Source organism: Myotis nattereri (genome assembly GCF_964212035.1).
Source record: "Myotis nattereri genome assembly, chromosome: 5".
Classification (NCBI taxonomy): Eukaryota; Metazoa; Chordata; class Mammalia; order Chiroptera; family Vespertilionidae; genus Myotis; species Myotis nattereri.
The window spans coordinates 26322738-26342347 of NC_138080.1; the positions used below are offsets into that span (position 1 = coordinate 26322738).

The window sequence follows — 19610 nt, forward strand, 5'->3', positions numbered from 1 at the left end:
GCAGGAATTTTATTTTGTTTCCGACTATATTCCCAGCGCCTTGCACACAGTAGGCACTAGTGAATGCTCGCTGAACCAATGCTGCCCCGCAGGATGCCTGGAACTCAGTGGAGAGAGGCCTGGCTGGGATCCCGTTGTTAGGTAGCCTCCAGCCTTGGGGTGGGAGGACCGAGGTGGGCCTGGGTGGGCCCAGAGCCACGCAGGTGTAAACACGCGCATTGGGAGCAGTTGGATTTGGCCCGGCCTGAGAGCTGGGGGTCGAGTCTGGGTTCCGGGGCCTCCCTCTCCTTCCCCTCCGTCCTCTGCCTGCAGGTCCGCCATGTGGGCACCCGGGCTGCGCGCGCTGCAGCTGCTGCTTCTGCTGGGCGCATCCTGGGCGCGGGCGGGCGCCCCGCGCTGCACCTACACCTTCGTGCTCCCGCAGCAGAGGTTCACGGGCGCCGTGTGTTGGAGCGGGCCGGCGGCCGCGCGCCCGGCCCCGGAGGCCGTGAACGCCAGCGAGGTGGCGGCGCTGCGCGCGCGCGTGGGCCGCCACGAGGAGCTGCTGCGCGAGCTCCAGCGGCGGGCGGCGGCGGACGGCGAGGTGGCGGGCGAGGTGCGCGCGCTGCGCAAGGAGAGCCGCGGCCTGAGCTCGCGCCTGGGCCAGCTGCGCGCGCAGCTGCAGCACGAGGCGGGCGCGGGCCCGGGGGCGGAGCCCGCGGCGGCGCTGGCCCTGCTCGGGGAGCGCGTGCTCAACGCCTCCGCCGAGGCGCAGCGCGCCGCCGTCCGCTTCCACCAGCTGGACGTCCAGTTCCGGGCGCTGGCCCAGCTCGTCAGCCAGCAGAGCAGCCTCATCGCCCGCCTGGAGCGCCGGTGTGCGGGGGGCGCGGGCGGGCAGCAGCAGGTAACCCACGCGGTAGCCCCGCCGCCACTCCCCGTGCGTGTTGCCTGGAAGATGGGCCCCCCGAACCCGAAAAGTTCCAAAACCCAGATTCCTACATTTCCCCCCTACAATCCTTCGGGTCAAAACTCAACTGGTGGTGACGTAAAGTCTTTACTTATCCACGTCACATGAATAGTCTTAGAATCCTTCAGGCAAGCACATTATGTGGATAAAGCCCCAAGCCCCATGTTGTGGAGGTGTTCTGGAATGTTACAATACCGGCTGTATATTACTGACCCTAACTCCTGCCATAGTATTCTGAATTCTGGCACGTGCCTGGGCCTGGGTTTTGAATAAGAGATTGTTGCTCTGGGACAGTCCCTACCTTACAGGGTTGTTGAAAGCATTCGGTAAGTTACTCCTCATTGCTGCAGGCACTCATTATGTTCACTTTAAAGAAAAGGATTTGGAGGCACGGATCGGTTAAGCCGTGCACACTGGAGGGGGAATGTAAGCTCAACTCTGCCCGTCCTTGAAGCTAGAATTGGGCATTTGGGGAGGATCAGTTCCTGCCCCTGCCTGACCTCCTAGCCATCTGGATGCTGAGAGATGGAGATGGAGGAGCCCAAGGTGGCCTGGGCTGAGGGTTAATGCAATCACATGATTCTCTTGGTCACCCAGGTCCTGCCACCACCCCTGGTACCGGTGGTTCCAGTCAGTCTGGTGGGTGGCACCAGTGACAACAGCAGGTTAAACCCAGCCCCAGAGTCCCAGAGAGACCAGACCCTGAGACAGCAGGGGACCCTGGCCTTTCCTTTACCTGCAGGGCACCCTGCAGTCCCCACCAAGCCAGCAGGTAAGATGAGGGCAGGGCTGCTGGGGGTGTGATGAGCCAGGATTTTAATGGTATAGTCCTCTCACGGTGAGAGGACTGAAGGAAATTTTACCCTGGTGACTGAACGAGGGGCTGTGGCTCTTATTCTGATAAAAACCAAAATTCTTACTCTGGTATGAAAACAGGGAAGGAGGCGCTTTTATTTTAATGAGGGGTCAGGGAATTTAAGACTGCTACTTTGGTGAGAATTTGAGCTGGTTCAGAGGGCCATGTTCAGGGCTCTTATTTTGGTGAGGAGACCATTTTACTAGGATTTAAGAACTCCAGGATCTACCTGTGCTGTAGTGAGAGAAGAGTGACTCAGTCTTATTCAGGGTAAGGAAATCGGTACTGGAGCACTTATTCTGAGGAGAGAATGGAAGAGAGAACACTGCTATTCTGGTGAGGGGACCAGTGCAAATTAGGACTCTTATTTCAATAAGGGGTTGGTTGGTCCAGGCTGTACCTACTCATATCTCTGTGCCCACAGGCCCATGGCAAGATTGTGCAGAGGCACACCGGGCAGGCCATGGGCAGAGTGGAGTGTATGAGCTGCGACTGGGCCGGCACGTGGTGTCAGCATGGTGTGAGCAACAGCTGGAGGGTGGAGGCTGGACGGTGATCCAGAGGCGGCAAGATGGTTCCGTCAACTTTTTCACTACCTGGCAGCACTACAAGGTGAGCGCAGGTAGGCAGGGGCAGGGCTGGGCAGGGGAGGGGACCTGTTCCTAACTTCCTGACTTTCCTGCCAGGCGGGCTTTGGGCAGCCTGATGGGGAATACTGGTTGGGCCTTGAACCTGTGCATCAGCTGACCAGCCGTGGGGACAACGAGCTCCTGGTGCTCCTGGAGGATTGGGGAGGCCGTGGTGCACGCGCCCACTATGATGGTTTCTCCCTGGAGCCCGAGAGTGACCACTACCGCCTACGGCTGGGCCAGTACCATGGAGATGCGGGAGACTCTCTTTCCTGGCACAATGACAAGCCTTTCAGCACTGTGGATAGGGACCGGGACTCCTATTCTGGTAAGGAGCTCTTATTGGGGTGTGGGGGGGTGAAGGGAAGGGGAGGGCGGGGAGTAAGGGAGATGGTACTTCTAGTCAAAGAATGGAAGGGATGGGTAAGATTTCTCTTTGGTAAGGGTATGCAAGAGAACAGAAACCTAAAATTATTTTTGTTGCTACTTCATAACTGTAATGTTGCTACTGTTATGAATCGTCATGTAAATATCTGATATGCAGGATGGTCTTAGACGACCCCTGTAAAAGGGTCGTTCGACCGCCAAAGGGGTCGCGACCCACAGGTTGAGAACCGCTATTTTAGAAAGAAAGTATAAATTTTTTTTCCCTGGTAAAGGAATGAGAGGTAGAGATCCTCGTTTGCAGAAAGGATAGGAAAAGTGTGACTTGTACTTTGGTAAGGGGATAGGGAAGGAATTAAGGCCATTACTCTGAAGAAGAAAGTGCCCACGGTGGGGGGGGGGGGGATAGCAGGGGCAGGGGGCGGGGAAGTGGGGAAGGGGATGCCTGGCTAAAGCCTTGCACTAGTGAGGTACTGGTAGAAGCTTTTATTATGGTGAGAGGACATGGACTCTCTCTCTCCCCTCAGGTAACTGTGCCCTGTACCACCGGGGAGGCTGGTGGTACCATGCCTGTGCCCACTCCAACCTCAATGGTGTGTGGCACCGTGGTGGCCACTACCGCAACCGCTACCAGGATGGTGTCTACTGGGCTGAGTTTCGTGGCGGGGCTTACTCTCTCAAGAAGGCGGCCATGCTGATCCGGCCCCTGAGGCCGTGACCATCTGTCCCCCAGGGGATGTTTGTCAGCAGGAGCCCAAGTTGTCCTGGCCACACCTCCTTTATGGTTCAGTGTGAGCCCCGTCCCACAGACCCTCCCACTGTGGATCTGCTCCCCAGGACTCTGAAAGTAGGACCCAGGAATCCCCCTGCCAACATCTCCAACCCGTGTGGCTCCCCAAGGGCACTCAGATCTCGGTTTGAGCTCATATTTTATAACAACACAAAATATCTACAGACTGTGTCTGGTTTGCATCCACACCTGGCACGGGTCACTCCTGGGGCCCACCCTCCTCCTCCTCTTCCTCCTCCTCCTCCTTCAGGTCCTCTAGGATGAGGTTGTCCAGGTGTTCTAGGAGGCTCCCCTGGCTCAGGCAGGTGCCTACCGTGGAGCCACTGCTGATGTGGAGGTCGCTGGGGTACAGGACTTTGGGCAGGTGGTTCTGCTTCCGGCTCTTGGGATGTGCGCAGGATGTCCCAGGCACATGGGGCTCTGGGAAAGGAGGGGTTCTGAGGTCCTGGAGCTTGAAGTCACATGAGACTCTGGGGACAAGGGGGCTGAGGCCAAGGGCGCTCTGGGGAGGGAAGGGGCTGAGGATACAGACTCAGAGCTACAGGAAATTCAGACGTGAAAGTCACAGGTGTCAAAGCCACAGGAGACCCGGGGACATGGGCATCACCTGAGACTTCAGAAGACAAAACAGGAACCAAGAATACAGAGCCTCATGTGCGAGACCATGGAAGGTGGCTGATGCAATGGGAGGCAGCGTTGGAGGCCACAGAGACTCGGGGCACCAGAGAAGACAGGGAAGAAGGGGCTGAAGTAAAAGCCAAGTAGCCCACCCAGAGTTGGGGGAGGCCAGGCCAGGTCCTTATCCTTACCTCGCCGGTTGAAGCAGTCAGCAGCTGAGCAGGAGTGGGTGTGGGTGCTGCGGTGATCCGTGTCCCGGTCCCAGCGCGGAGGGAGGATCCGTGTCGGATACACCGGAAAGCCACACCCATAACAAGGGGATGGGGACCCCATCTGTGCCCAGCCCCTGTGGGCAGGCAGGGTGGGCAGGCAGGGCCATGAGGGTCTGAGCGTGAGGGTGAAGCTGGACTGCAGTGGGGCCAAGGCAGGGAGGGCAGGGCTGGGGTGGGGCAGGGCTGAGGGGCGAGGTGGGGGTCAGCATCCTCACCGGAACTTGTGCCTGCACTTGGGGCAGTGGAACTCAGCCACACCCCACATCTTGTCCTCGGGTACTGGCTCATAGCGCTTTCGGCATTTCCTGCACCGAGACACCTGTGGGTGTGGAGAAGGGTGTGGGCTTACTCTCAGAAGAGAACTCTGGTAGCTTGATATTGGCCAAAGTGGGAATATTTACACCATGGAAATTGGTAAACACTACAAATCTAGGCTCCATCCCAGGCCTATGCTGCAAGAGTTGGTTCTTAAGCATTTGCCAGGAGCACATCACTGGTCAGGGGGGTTCAGAAGCCAGATTTGGGGTTGTGTTTTTGGAGTCAGCTTTGATTTCTGTGGTAGCTGTCAAACTGCGGAGTCAGAGCTCTGGGGTAAGGGCTGAGCTCGAGCTGGAGGTCAGAAGTCCAGCTCAGGGTGGGGAATTGGGGATGAACTCTCAGAGGCTGAACATCTGCAGTCAGAGCTTCAGATGCTGAGGATGGGGGACACGACAGTCAAGGAGTCAAGGCCCGGGGTTGGGTTGTCACCTCCTTCCGCTGGGGCACACGGCGCCACCAGACATGGTCGCAGGAGGAGCAGGCAAACTGCCGATCCACGGCAGGGATAAGGTCTTCCTGGGCACGCTGGAACATGCGGAGGTTGGCTTCCGTCAGCGGCAGGAGGGAGGTTGCCACTGCCTGTGGGACGGGGGTGGTGGGGTGGTGGTGAGCACGAGAGGGTGGTCAGCCCTCCTCCAACAACATAAACATACGTCAGTTCCACACTCCCAACAGATGGGCCCCCTCGTGCCCCTAGGATGTACCCCTCTCCCCCATGGGGGTCCTCCCTGCTCCGCCTCCCCCATTCCCAGATACTGGACCCACCTGGATGTCTTGGTCCTGCTTCATGTCCTCCGGTGGGTCCTGGGTGGAGATACCAGGGGCAGAGGCTGGGGATTCAGCTCAGGCCTCTTTCACCTTGTTTGTTGGGGGAGGGTCCCGGCCCCATATAAGAACGGAGGGTCCCTAACTGACAAGGAGCTGATGGAGCAGCAGTCGCTAGCTTAGAGCCAGGTGCGTGACCCCTGCTGTCCTTACGCAGTGCTGGGAGGTGAGCATACTTGTTACCCTCATTGTTCAGATGGGGACACCGAGACCCAGAGCCAGGAGACAGCCTGCCTGGGATCACCCCGAGAGAGTGCAGCGGCGCAGGCCTGGACCCCGTGCTCCCATCCTGCTCGCAAATGCCACCCACTTGTTGGCGCTGGTACAGGCGGCCCCTCTGAGGCCACACTGCTTTAGGCTACGTGTTCCAGCGCTGGGCTCAGACAGAAGCAGGTACCACCCCCCCGGCTCCATGACTTTCAGCTGGGTCCCTAAGGAGGGGTATCTCAGAGCTCAGACCCTGACTGGGTGGCTGGGGTTCAAATCCCAGCTGCCACCTGCATGCTGCGTAATCCTGGCAGTGACTTCATCACTCTGTGTCTCCGTTGCCTTATCCCTGTTGCAAGGGAAGTGCTCAATCAATGCTACTCTTTACTGTTATTATTTAAAAATAGGTTTTTATTGATTTTAGAGAGAGGAAGGGAGAGGAAGAGAGAGAAACATTGATGTGTGAGAGAGACACATCAATCGGTTTCCTCCCGTATGCACCCCGACTGGGAACGGAACCTGGGCATGTGCCCTGAGGGGGAACTGAACTGGAGACCTTTTGGTGCACAGGGCAACGCTCAGTCAACTGAGCCACACCAGCCAGGGCTCTTTGCTATTATGTTTTATCATACTCTTTATAGGTATAAATGCAAGAATATAATACATGCTTTATTATACTCTTTAGCAGCTCTATGCTGGGCTTTTCAGGCAGGCAAAATCCACAGTGCATCAGCTACCAAAGCCACCACAGGGCAAAGGGGTCATGATGTTCCTGTGCCTCAAAGCCTTTCATTCATTCATTCACTCATTCATTCAACACATGAGCTCCTCTGCCCCCTCTCTCGCCCCATCTCCTGCTCATCCCAGCCTGTTTGCATTCATTCACTCAGCCATTCCCTCTTCCAGGTCGGCCCTTTCTGACCCCTCCATGCCCAGGGATCACTAGCCTCCAGCCTTGAAGAGTTGGCAACACCCCCTCCAGGAAGCTCTCCCTGACCTCTCGCCTCCTCTATGATGACATTCTTCCTGGCTCCCGTCACTGCCCAGTTCCATGTCTCTCCCCCATTTAATAGCATCAGCATGTAATGGACATCTTCTGTCTGCAGGCTCCCTGCAACTGAGGAGTGAGTACATGTGGTTGGACCATGAGTTGTGACGTGGCAGTGCCCCGAGGGGCTCGCCATGGACGGGCCGGGTTCCCCCTGCTCTCCCTCCCGTTACCCTGTCCTTTGAGGAGCGGGAGGCAGGTTACCTGGGCATCCAGGTCGTGACTCAGTTCCTGCCCATCTTTCTGCTTTACTCCTGGTGGGGAGAGTAAGTGTAAGTGAAGGACCCTTGAAAGACCTTGTGGGAGTTTCAGGTCCCCAGACCCTCCCAAGAGAGGATCTCAAGGCCTCTTCCTGCCTTCCTCAGACCATGCCCCCTACCCCCAGCCCGCCGCCCGCTCACCGTACACGATGGAGCGGCCCACTCCAGTGTGGTCGCTGCCAAATTTCCTCATCAGAGTCCCCGCCTTCCTGGAGGAGACCTTCCCATGAAACTTCTCCCGGAGGCGCCGGACGCTCTTCTCCAGCTGGGGTGGGGACAGGGGGGCTCCGATGGGGGGAGGAGAGCCACTGCCCTCCCCCCATTTCTAGACACCCTTCTCCCTGCCTGAACTTGACCCTTAGCTTTGGCCTCCGAACCTCCCATCTCCATCCTCCGTGGCATTTCCTGGAAAAAGCCAAAGTCCTCACTGGACACTGGGGGAGGGTGCGGACTGGGGCAAGCTTCCCAGGCTCGGAGGGGGGCCGGCCAGGTAGCCCCTGGCCTTTGACCCTTGACCCTGCGGCCCCCGCTTTTCGTCGAGGAGGCCTCCTGTCGCTCTGGGGGAGGGGGCCGCCACTCTCCTTCCTGCGGGGGTGGGGAGTGGGGACGAGCGCCAGCGGGGGAAGGTCTGGGCTTCGGAGGGTGTCCCCAGGAAGTGCGAAGCCCCCTCCGCGGCCCTGGTCCCTCCCGGGCATCGTTCGCGGGTCCCCGGCCCCGCCGCAGTCCTCTCCTACCTCCACACCTTCCTGAGACATGGTGGCCACCGCGCAGGTGCCCGCGAGGGTCCGCACTGCGCGCTCCGCGCCCCCCGGCTGGGACGAGCCCCGCGGTCCAGCCGCGCGCAGAGCAGGGGAGGGGCTCCGGCAGGCCCCGCCCTTCCTTCCCTTTCGCTTTCGATGGGTGGGTGGTGGGTGGTGGGTGGCGAGGGGAGGATGAAGCGCTGGCCCCGCCCTGGCTCCGCCTCTGCTCTGCGCCCCAAACCGCGGAGGGCGGCGGGGGTCTGCACCCGGCGGCGGAGCGCGCAGACCTCGGGGTGGGGAGGCGGCGCGGCCGCTGCGGTCGGTCACATGTCCCCACGCTGCGCGGGGTCCGCGTCTTCACGTCCCTCGTGGGGGCGGGGCCGCATCCCCAGGCCGCTGCGGGTGTGCGCGCCCCCGCCCCCTCGAGCTCCTGGTCCCTCAGCTCCTCGCCCTCTCCCCTCCCCCCAGGATCAGGCGCTAACGAGGACCTGGACCCCTACGTCTTTCTTGAGTCTCTGGCCAGGTCCCCTCTGAACCTCAGTGTACTCCTCTGTAAAATGGGGATGAAAATAGTGACTACATCCTACGTGTGTGTGTGTGTGTGTGCGCGCGCGCGTGTGTATATTTGCCAGGATTTGAGACCCCGGGTGGAATCCTCGCTTGCAAACTAGTAGGCGAACTAGCGCCGGGCTGCCTCCGCTGCGGGTTCCCAGGGACAGGCCTTGGGGCATGGGGGAGGCGCTTGTGAAAAGCACCTGGTCCCAGCAGGCGGCCGAACCCGGCGGTCCGCGGCTGCAGGGATTTGCATTGTAAATCTGAAGGTTGAGACTCCCTGGATCCAAGCTGATTCTTACCCGCTCGGCACAGGGGGCTGGAGGGGCCCTTAGGAGGGGCTCTGGCCCAGCTTAGAGGCGGCAGGGATGGCTTCCTGGAGGAGGGGGCAGCTTGAGCTTTGAGGTTTTAGCAGTAAATTTAGCTAGATGAGGAAGAGTGGGGAGAAGGAAGCAGCCGGTGCAAAGACGCCGGAATCAACAGAGAGTCTGGTGCTTTAGGCCAGGCTTCTCAACCTCCTCACTAGTGACATTTTGGGCTGGAGAGTTATTTGTGCTGGAGCCTGCTCTGTGCACTGTAGGATGTTGACCTGCATCCCTGGCCTCCACCCTTAGATGCCAGGGGCACCCCTCCCCCAGTGGTTGACAACGGAAAATGTCTCCAGACAATGCCAGATGTCCTGGGTGGGGGGTGGGGGACGGTGGCGGGGGTCAGGGGGCGGAGGGCAATTGCATTAGGATAAATGATTCTAAATTTGTTTTCCAATTGTGCACCCCTATCAGTAAAAATGTTGAAGCTTCACCCCCAGCTGGATATTTACTTACAAATAATATACAAGTACAGTTATACCAATAAATTCTGTAGATTATTTTATAATACTATGTTTATTACATAAAGATATTCTTTAGCAAACAAAAATGAGATTAAAAAATAGCTACTCTGTCCTAGCCGGTTTGGCTCAGCAGAGAGAGTGTCAGCCTGCAGACTGAAGGGTCCCGGGTTCAATTCCGGTCAAGGGCTTATGCCCGGGTTGTGGGCTCCATCCCTGGTGTGGGGTGTGCAGGAGGCAGTCAATCAATAATTCTCATCATTGATGTTTCTCTCTCTTCCCCTGTGAAATCAATAAAAACATATTTTAAAAAATAGTTACTCTAATGTTTTCTGCTTGATCCCCAAAGCTTTGTGGATGTGGAGACTATTAGTGATTGTAAACAGTTCAGGATTCTGTGTGGCTGATGGTGGAATTTTAAGGCAGGGATGGGGGCCTGTAGGTTGTACGGAGGACCTGGGATTTTTAACCAGAGGGAAGTGGGGAGACATGGAGGGGCTTTCTTATTATCGTTGCCAATTGCTACTTAACCAATGGAGGGGGAGGTCACAGCTGGTTAGGGTGGACACCCAGTGGGCAGGAAACAGGTGGGAGACTGATCTAACTATGACAAGAAGCAGGAATGTTAGATTCTCATAATAATGGCCACCACATGGAGTGCTTACCCTGTGCCAGGCACTGTTTCAGGTACTGTGGACAGAGCATGGGACAAAAGAAAGAGCTGGCCTTCTAGTGAGGGAGACAGACGTAGGGAGATGGAGAAAGGGGGTCAGGGAAGGTGATGGGAAGTATCATCTGAGGGAAGACCTGAAGGAGGTATGTGTGTGTGGGGGGGGAGTTCCAGACAGAGCCAATAGCAAGTGCAAAGGCTCTGGGGCAGAAGGATGGGGCTATTGTTAGTGGTTGTAGTAGTTCTTTACTGCTGCATAACGAATTTCCCCAAGCGTTATTTCATACAGTTTTCGTGGGTTAGGAATCCAGGAGCATCTTTCCCAAGCTTTTCTGGCTCAGGGTCTCTCACAGGGTTGCAATCAAGGTGTCTGTGGGGGCTGCAGTCATCTGAAGGGCTGGGGTCAGTCATCTGAAGGATCTGCTCCCTAGGTGGCGCATCACATGGTTGGCAGGTGAATGCTGATTGTTGGTGGAATGCCTTAATTTCTCCCTTCTGGAGGTGTTTGGGTATATGCCCATTTTTGCAGTGGGCCTCCCCAGAGCAAGCGATCCAAGAGAAGGAAAACCAGGTGAAAGTTGTATCTTTTTAAATTTTCTTTTCTTTTCTTTCTTAAAATAGTATTTTTTATTGATTTCAGAGAGAAAGGGAGAGGGAGAGAGAGAAACATCAATGATGAGAGAGAATCATTGATTGGCTGCCCCCTGCACACCCCCTACTGGGGATGGAGCCCACCACCATGTACCCTTGACCGGAATCGAACCCAGGACCCTTCAGTCCGCAGGCTGGCACTCTAGCCACTGAGCAAACTGGCTAGGGCAAAAGTAGTGTCTTTTTATGACCTAGCCTGGGAAGTTACATGGTTTCACCTCTGAACTCTAAAACTGAGTCACTAGATTCAGCCTATGCCCTCTCTCTCCTCCCACCCTTTCCTCTCCTGCTGGAGCGCTCAGTGATTGCATCAGAAAACAAGGCCAGCAAGGGAGCAGCCCATGCTGTCAGCCTCTCAGGCACAGACTTGGGGGAGGAGAGGGAGAGCTGATCTAGAAGGACAAACAGAATAGCATTGTAATAAACATGAAATCAAACATTCCCAGCGATCACATGGGGGCTCTGCCTACCCACCAATAATTCTGTTTGAGATTTGGGGCCATCTTGGCCTGGCCAGATGTGGCTTGTTTGTGCAGTGGCGTGAGCATTTCAACATTTTATCCTTTGTCTTTATAAAAAGGTGTGGAAAGGGAGGAAATGGATAGGCTGATAACAGTGATAAGAAGTGTAGCCTCTGACACTTTAGTATAATTGAGTCACAGATGCAGCTTATTTGATCCATGCATTCATTAATTTTTTTTTGTTTTAAAATATATTTTTATTGATTTCAGAGAGGAAGGGAGAGGGAGAGAGAGCTAGAAACATCAATAATGAGAAAGAAGCATTGATTGGCTGCCTCCTGCATGCCTCCTCCTGGGGATCAAGCCCACAACCTGGGCACATGCCCTTAACCGGAATCAAACCCGGGACCCTTCAGTCTGCAGGCCAATTCTCTATCCACTGAGCCAAACCAGCTAGGGCTACTCATTAATTTGACAGAATGTATCAAGTGCTTCTGACGGGGAGGGCTTGGTGCTGGGCACCATTTCTGCCCTTCCAGAATCATGGTCTTAATGGGAAAGAGAAACATGAAGCAGATAATATTGCGAGCAGTTATTTAATCATATTTATGGTATATTCCCCCCTTCCCAAATGGAGAGATCCATGAGAAAGGATAACACATGGGAACCTGACCTGAGTAGGGTGGTCAGAGAGGGCTTCATTGGAGAGGTGCTTCTTGATTTGAATCCTAAAACTTTCTGAAACACTGTGCCAAGTGTTTTAAACTATGTATCTCCTCTGATCCTCATAGTAACACTATGAAGCTGGTCATCCTATAAAATAAAAGCCTAATATGCTAAGTGTCCCACCATTCATTGGACCATTCACCAGTTGCTATGATGTGCACTGACCACCAGGGGGCAGACACTCCAACCGGTAGGTTAGCTTGCTGCTGGGGTCTGGCCTATCGGGACTGGGCGAGATGGACTGGACACGCCCTGGAGCCCTCTCATGGTCCCTCCCCGGCCTCAATTGTGCACAGGTGGGGTCCCTTGGCCTGGCCTGCACCCTCTCACAATACGGGACCCCTCAGGGGATGTCAGAAAGCTGGTTTCAGCCCAATCCCCTCAGGCCAGGCTGAGGGACCCCACTGGGCCTCTAGTATTATTACAAATGGAAAAACAGTGGGTTTTTTTTCCCCTTCTAATTGCAATAATCTGCTCAAGGGGTGAATAGGAGTTACCTAAGTGAAGGCGTTCATGGCAGAGGGAGCAGCATGTGCAAAGGTCCTGAGGTGGGAAGGGATTTGGTTCATTGCAGGAAGCTAAAGGTCAGTGTGATTAAGGAGAAAGGAGAAGGGGGGGAGATAAAGCTCGTGCCAATAGCAGCAAATCTTGACCCGAAAGCAACTCTTCAGCTGAACCCGTAGGGGTCTAAGCTGGTGACCATTTGTTTAATTATGGAGGAAGTGGACACAACTGGAGCATGTGTGTGCTAAGTGTCCCAATTACCTGAGATAGACACTCTTGGTGCACCCCCTTGTGGGCTTTGTGCACAGTCTTGTTGTAGTTAAGCCTTGAATCTTGTAGTTATCACTGTGAGGAATTGACCTCCAGGCCAATTGGCTGTGAGAATCAGCTGTGTCTGCAGTGGGAGAACTTCTGTGCTGGAGACACACCTCTGGGGCTAGACTTGCTTCGATGGGGCTTTGGTGCTCACTGAGTCTGCCCCCTGAGCATGTCTTTTATGGTTCCACGGAGCTGCAAACTGGATGGTCCCACTCTGACCTCTGGGCTTCCTGGCTCCTAGATCTCTAGGGAAGTGCTAATCTAGCTTTTGCCTGAGGCTATCCAGCAAAAGTCTCCCTGCAGGGTTTGGGTGCGGTGGGTCCCACAGGATCAACAGGACGGGGTTAGCAATTATGGCTGCTCTCCGTCTTGCCCTCAGAGGCTCTGCTTCTCAGTGTCCCAGTAATCGCTGCAAGCCCCATGGAGAGAAAGCTGCCCTAGGGTTCTGAGCGATGCCAGACAGTCCCGCTTCTCCCGTATGAGTCTGGGTCCCTGGAGACTCGCCCGGAATTGGAGCTCAGAGCCTGAGACTCCCTCCCAATTGAAAACAACAACAGCGCCCTCAGCCGCCAGCCCGCTCCGCATGCACTCTGCACCTTAGTATTTTACTTCAGCACTGCGCCTCCTCTGAGTCTCAGTATGCTTTTCTCTTTCCTCCTAGTTGTAGAACTTCCACTCAACCAGCCTTCCTGTGGTTCTGGATGATGTCCGTTCCGTCTTTTAGTTGTATTTTTGAAGTGGTTGTTCGAGGCAGCAAACTCCGGTGTTTACCTATGCTGCCATCTTGGTTTCTCCTCTTTTTTTTTTTTTTTTTTTTTTTTAAATAATTTTTATTTCTTGAAGTATTACAAAGAGTATTACATATGTCTCCTTCCCCCCCCTCCCGCCCCCCGCTTGACATTCCCCGGCTTCCCCTACCCCCTAGTGCAGCTGTGGGCATACTACGGCCCGCGGGCCGGATCCAGCCCGTTTGAAATGAATAAAACTAAAAAAAAAAAAAAAAAAGACCGCACCCTTTTATGTAATGATGTTTACTTTGAATTTATATTAGTTCACACAAACACTCCATCCATGCTTTTGTTCCGGCCCTCCGGTCCAGTTTAAGAACCCATTGTGGCCCTTGAGTCAAAAAGTTTGCCCACCCCTGCCCTAGTGTCTTGTGTCCATTGGTTATTCTTATATGCATGCATATAAGTCCTTCGGTTGATCTCTTAACCACCCTCCCAAACCCTCCCCAGGCTTCCCACTGTAGTTTGACAGTCTGTTCAGTGCTGCTCTGCCTCTGTATCTACCCCTGTTCATCAGTCTATACTGGTCCCCATTATCTGTCCCAATCTCACTGGAGCCATCCCAACCTCACCGGGGCTGTTTCATCCTCACCAGAGCCGTCTTGACCTCACCAGGGCCATCCCGACCTCACCGGGGCCGTCTCAACCTCCCCGGGGCCATTCCGACTTCACTGGCCTCACCAGGGCTGTTTCAACCTCACCGGGGCCATCCCAACCTCACTGGGCCTGTCCCGACCTCACCGGGGCCGTCTCAACCCTACCGGGGCCATTCCGACCTCACCTGGGCCGTCTCAACCTCACCAGGGTCGTCCCGACCTCACCGGGGCAGTCTCGACCTCACCGGGGCTGTTTCAACTTCACCAGGGCTGTCCCGACCTCACCGGGGCCGTCTCAACCCTACCGGGGCCATTCCGACCTCACCTGGGCCGTCTCAACCTCACCAGGGTCATCCCGACCTCACCAGGGCAGTCTCGACCTCACCGGGGCCGTTTCAACCTCACCAGGGCCGTCCCGACCTCACCGGGGTCGTCTCAACCCTACCGGGGCCATTCCGACCTCACCGGGGCCGTCTCAACCCTACCGGGGCCATTCTGACCTCACCGGGGCCGTCCTGACCTCACCGGTGCCATCTTGACCTCTCCCAGCCTCACTGGGGCCTTTTCAACCTCACCGGGGCTGTCCCAACTTCACCGGGGCCGTTTCAACCTCACCGGGGCCATCCCGACCTCACCGGTGCCGTCTTGACCTCACCGGGGTCGTTTCAACCTCACCGGGGCTGTCCCAACCTCACCGGGGCCGTCCTGACCTCACTGGGGCCGTTTCAATCTCACCGGGGGTGCCCCAACCTCACTGGAGCCATCTCAACCTCACCGGTGCCGTCTCAACCTCACCGGGGCCTTTTCAACCTCACCGGGGCCGTCCCAACCTCACCGGGGCTGTTTCAACCTCACCAGGGCTGTCCAGACCTCACCGGGGCCGTCTCAACCCTACCGGGGCCATTCCGACCTCACCTGGGCCGTCTCAACCTCACCAGGGTCGTCCCGACCTCACCGGGGCAGTCTCGACCGACCTCACCGGGGCCGTTTCAACCTCACCAGGGCCGTCCCGACCTCACCGGGGCCGTCTCAACCTTACCGGGGCCATTCCGACCTCACCCGGGCCGTCTCAACCTCACCAGGGTCGTCCCGACCTCACCGGGGCAGTCTCCACCTCACCGGGGCCATCCCGACCTCACCGGGGCAGTCTCGACCTCACCGGGGCCATCTCAACCTTTCCGGGGCTGTCCCGACCTCACCGGGGCCGTCCCGACCTCACTGGGGCAGTCTCGATCTCATCGGGGCCGTCTCAACCTTTCCGGGGGCATCCCGACCTCACCGGGGCCGTCCTGGCCTCACTGGGGCCATTTCAACCTCCCCGGGGCCGTCCCGGCCTCACTGGAGCCATCCTGACCTCACCGGGCCGTCTCGTCCTCACCGGGGCCATTCCGGCACCGGATGCTTGGCAGAACCTTTGGCAAGGCAACTTGGCGAAACCTACGCAGGCATTGCACATGTGGAACCAACCCTTTCTTTCACTTTCTGTATTCCGATGCTTTGACAGCTGGGGCCTTGCCAACCTTGGGGGCACTGTCCCTTCCTGGGCACCATAAACCACCTGTGGGCATTTCTGCATGTGGGTCTCCACACCACCTGTCCTTTCCACATTGCATAGTTCTCTAACAATTGAATTATTTTCAGCAACAAACTTCCATCACTTTTGTAATTAGAACCAAAATATGCACAGTATGATAAATCCAATTATCATTATTATTATTATTTTAATCCAATTATTTTTAAACAACATGTATGAAACCCTGGAAATAGAACTTTTTTTGTTATTGTTTTTTGTTTTTTTAAAATATAACTTTTAAATTTTATTTTAGAGAGCGGCAGTGGGAGAGAGATTGAGAGAGAGAGACATCCATATGAGGGAAAAACATCGATTGGTTGCCTCCACATGGGCCCTGATCAGGGATCCAACCTGAAACCTGGGTATGTTCCCTGATTGAGAGTTGAACCCACCACCTTTTGGTGTACGAGATGACGATCCAAACGAGCCACACTGGCCGGGGCATGGAAATGTATCGTTGACAATGACACTTAACTGGTAAGAAGTAATCTGGGATTTCATAATTTGCGTAGTACTCAGTAAATAGAATGCCCTTTACAACACAGGGACCTGTTGTTCGAGTTTTGCGAAACCGGCTTCAAGCAGATTTCCAGGAATGCATTATGTGCACAAGTGGGGTAACTCGTCTGGGGCTCTGCTCAGATGAATTCGGTGAGTGGAGAAATCACAGCAGCAAAAATACCCCGAGTGTATCCAGGGTTCGCTGGATGCCAGGCTGACTGGGGTGTCCTCTAGGCTTGAGCCTATCAAGCCTTCTTTCTTAGGTGCCACTGTCCCTTTTACGGACGAGGAACCTGAGTTTCAGAGCGATGAAGCAGTCCGTGCAGGGCACCAGCTCAGAGTGGCGTGGCCCCTGACTGCAATGCCCCTTCAAGCTGAGCCTGAAGATGAGAAATACGGAGGTCAAGGGTGCACTTGGAACCAGGCAGCCGGGGTTTGAGTCCATGGCTGGCTCTCTGAGCAAGTGCCTGACCCTCCCGGGCCTCTTGCCATCTGAGATGGGAATAGAGTTGCTGTGAGGGTGCCGGGAGCTGATATGGATAAACCCCGTGGGCCTGTGCCGCCCGACAGGGGCGCCATTGGCATCTGGGCCCTTGAATGTGGCAGGTCTTAATCCAGATGTGCTGCTAGTGTCAAATACACACTGGATTTAGGAGACGTCAAGCAACCCATCAGGGACCTGTGCTTGCTTCTTGTTGTTGTTAATCCTCACCTGAGGATGTTTCCCATTGTTTTTCAGAGAGAGTGGAAGGGAAGGAGGCGGGGGTGGGGGGGTGGGGGGTGGGAGAGAGAGAGGGAGAGAGAGAGAGAGAGAGAGAGAGAGAGAGACTGATGTAAGAGAGACACATCGAATGGTTGCCTCCTGCATGCACCCTGACCTGCAATACAGGTACGTGCCCTTGACTGGGAATCGAACCCATGATGCTGGTGAATGGGCTAATGCTCTAACCACTGAGCCCACCAGCCAGGGCCCACAGTTAAACTTTGATCCTATATTCCAGAGAGCTCGAGGGAAAGGTACTGGGAAGGCGAATGAGGTGCCCACACCAACCCCTTAGCTCTGAGGGCTGGGATAGCCAGGTCGTTTTCATCTCTTTATATTTTAATTTTGCAATTTCAAATTCATGGATAGCTCCCTCCCCGCAAAACAAAACAACAGGATCCTTTGCCTTTTCCTCCCTGATTGCAAAAGTTAAACATTACGAAATGTCTGATTTAGAAAGGGAACTGGTATACACAGGAAAAGAAAGCAGTAAGTTATGGGTTTGCCTGTGACCATGGGGCCCGGGGACACAGGATGTGGGAGAAAATCGTGGACAGCCCTGGTTCCTGAGGAAGGAGAAAGGTGGGGCACATTCTCTTTCCTATATGTCCCCTTTGGGGGAATTCTTTTGCTAGAATTTCTTCATGAATTCTTAAATAATAATGATAATAAATAATAATAATAATAGAAGAGGGTATCTCATTGCCCTTGCCCCTGGGGTAACACCTATCAATTTTTTGTTGTTGTTGTTAATCCTCACCTGAAGATATTTTTCCATTGATTTTTAGAGAGAGTGGAAGGGAGGGGGAAAGACAGAGAGAGAGAAACATCGATGTGAGAGAGACATATCGATTAGTTGCCTCCCACATGTGCCCCGACCAGGGCCAGGGATTGAGCCTGCAACCGAAGTAGGTGCCCTTTACCGGAATCCAACCCGGGACCCTTCCGTCTGTAGGCCGATGCTCTATCCACTGAGCCAAACTGGCCAGGGCTAATCCCCATTGAATTTGATCTATACTCATCCCGATTTTTCTTTAAACTACTTATCTTTCTATCTGATTTCATGATAATGCTGTTCAAAGAACAACAATAGCTTTAAAATATGTCTCGGTGTCTGAGCAGGCGGGTTTGGGATCAGAAGAGGGTCATTGTTGCTGGGCGCTCCATTCCAGGGCCTCTGCCTTGTCATTTCCAAAATGGGAGGAACAGCAGCCCCCCCACCTCACGGAGTTGCCGGGAGAAGAAAAGATGTTAATGTGTGTGAAGTGCTTAGACCAGAGCCTGCACTTAAGTACTCAATACATGTTTGTGTTGACCCCTGGTTGGTCTGGCTCAGTGGATGGAGCATTGGCCTGTGGACTGAAGGGTCGCAGGTTCAATTCCAGTCAAGGGCATATGCTTGGGTTGCGGACTCGACTCCCAGTAGGGGGCGTGCAGGACGCAGCCGGTCAATGAGTCTCTCTCATCATTGATATTTCTGTCTCTCTCTCCCTCTCTGAAATCAATACAAATATATATTTTTTAAAAAGTTTGTGTTGAGTTTTGTTTTAAGGCAGGGGGAAGGAGGATTCAGATCGAGTTCAACATGCCTCTCTGCCACTTACGACCCTGAGTCCATGACGGAACCCACAGAAGGGCTTTGTTTGCTCACCCATAAAATGGGATCATAGCAATTGTGCCTATTGTAGGGCTGGAGGAGAGAACGAGACACACAGGAGATATCCACTCTGCCTTCAAGTTCCCAGGAGCATCAACAAAGAGATCACAGTGCCCCCTGGAACGTCCTGGTGGGGTGGAGGGCCGTCTGGGCAGTATGCAGAGGAGGTGGTGTGTGAGTGCGAGAACCTCCGGGCCTGGCCTTGGGGTGGGAGAAGGAGGAAAAGCAGGACTTTCCACTTCTCCCCCGCCTGCCGGTCTTCTGTATTCAGTAAATGCTGAGTGCCAGACATTCCTGGGACATAAAATGTCCCAGGGCTGAGAGGCCAGAGAAAGAGGCCAGCAATTCCATCATCACATCGAGAGTTTATTACGGGAGCCCCACATGGGGCAAGCCCTGGGTGGCGGCAACATGACATGGAGAGCCTCCGTGCCATGTGGCGGGTTCTAAGGGGCCATTCGGACAGGGCAGGGTGGATGTGGGCCTGGGGCATGAGCTGCCCCAGAGAAGGGGAAAACATAAGGAGAAAATGCCTTACATACTTGCCCGGGGGAGGGCCAGGGCTGAGGGGAGGGGTCAGACACGATCTCTAAGGGATTTATGGGAAAGAGTCTCTGTGCTGGACCTGGCCTGAGGGTTGGCAGTGGCCACGTCATGGGACAGTCTTCCTCCACAATTACTCTGGTGGAGCGGGAAACAGACCAGGAGCTGCCATTCCAATGGAGGAGAGAGTAGTGATGAGACTTTCTGAGCGGCGGTGGGGCAATGCAGTCAGTGTGGGAACGTGGACAGCAGACAGGGAAACGGTGGTTTGCATTCTTTTTCTTTCTTTTTTTTTGTTAACCTTCACCTGAATATTTTTTTTTATTGATTTTTAGAAAGTGTGCAAAGGAGGGAAGGAGGGAAGGAGAGAGAGAAACATCGATGTGAGAGAGATGCATGGATTGGTTGTCTCCTGAAGGTGTCTTGACCAGGGCTGGGAATCCAACCTGCAACCCAGGTACATGCCCTTGACCAGGGTTTGGCTCAGTGGATAGAGCGACAGCCTGCGGACTCAAGGGTCCCAGGTTCGATTCTGGTCAAGGGCATGTACCTTGGCTGCGGGCTCCATCCCCAGTAGGGGGCGTG

At 55.0% G+C, this 19610-nt stretch overlaps 2 protein-coding genes across 2 annotated transcripts; one reads left to right on the forward strand and one right to left on the reverse strand.

The window, feature by feature from the left end:
- Positions 1–319: 319 nt before the first annotated feature.
- Positions 320–3611, forward strand: ANGPTL6 (angiopoietin like 6; the record flags this gene model as incomplete). Its single annotated transcript, XM_081093202.1, has 5 exons — positions 320–883; positions 1544–1718; positions 2227–2414; positions 2489–2759; positions 3343–3611. The coding sequence occupies 5 exons, from the start codon at positions 320–322 to the stop codon at positions 3531–3533; spliced, it is 1389 nt and encodes a 462-aa protein (XP_080949328.1). The 3' UTR covers positions 3534–3611.
- Positions 3612–3727: 116 nt separating this feature from the next.
- On the reverse strand, positions 3728–8209 carry SHFL (shiftless antiviral inhibitor of ribosomal frameshifting). The gene is made up of 8 exons (XM_081093204.1): positions 7888–8209; positions 7295–7418; positions 7098–7147; positions 5579–5617; positions 5243–5392; positions 4711–4814; positions 4415–4569; positions 3728–4025 (listed from the first exon to the last, which is right to left on the reverse strand). The coding sequence occupies exons 1-8, from the start codon at positions 7906–7908 to the stop codon at positions 3805–3807; spliced, it is 864 nt and encodes a 287-aa protein (XP_080949330.1). The 5' UTR covers positions 7909–8209; the 3' UTR covers positions 3728–3804.
- Positions 8210–19610: the final 11401 nt, after the last annotated feature.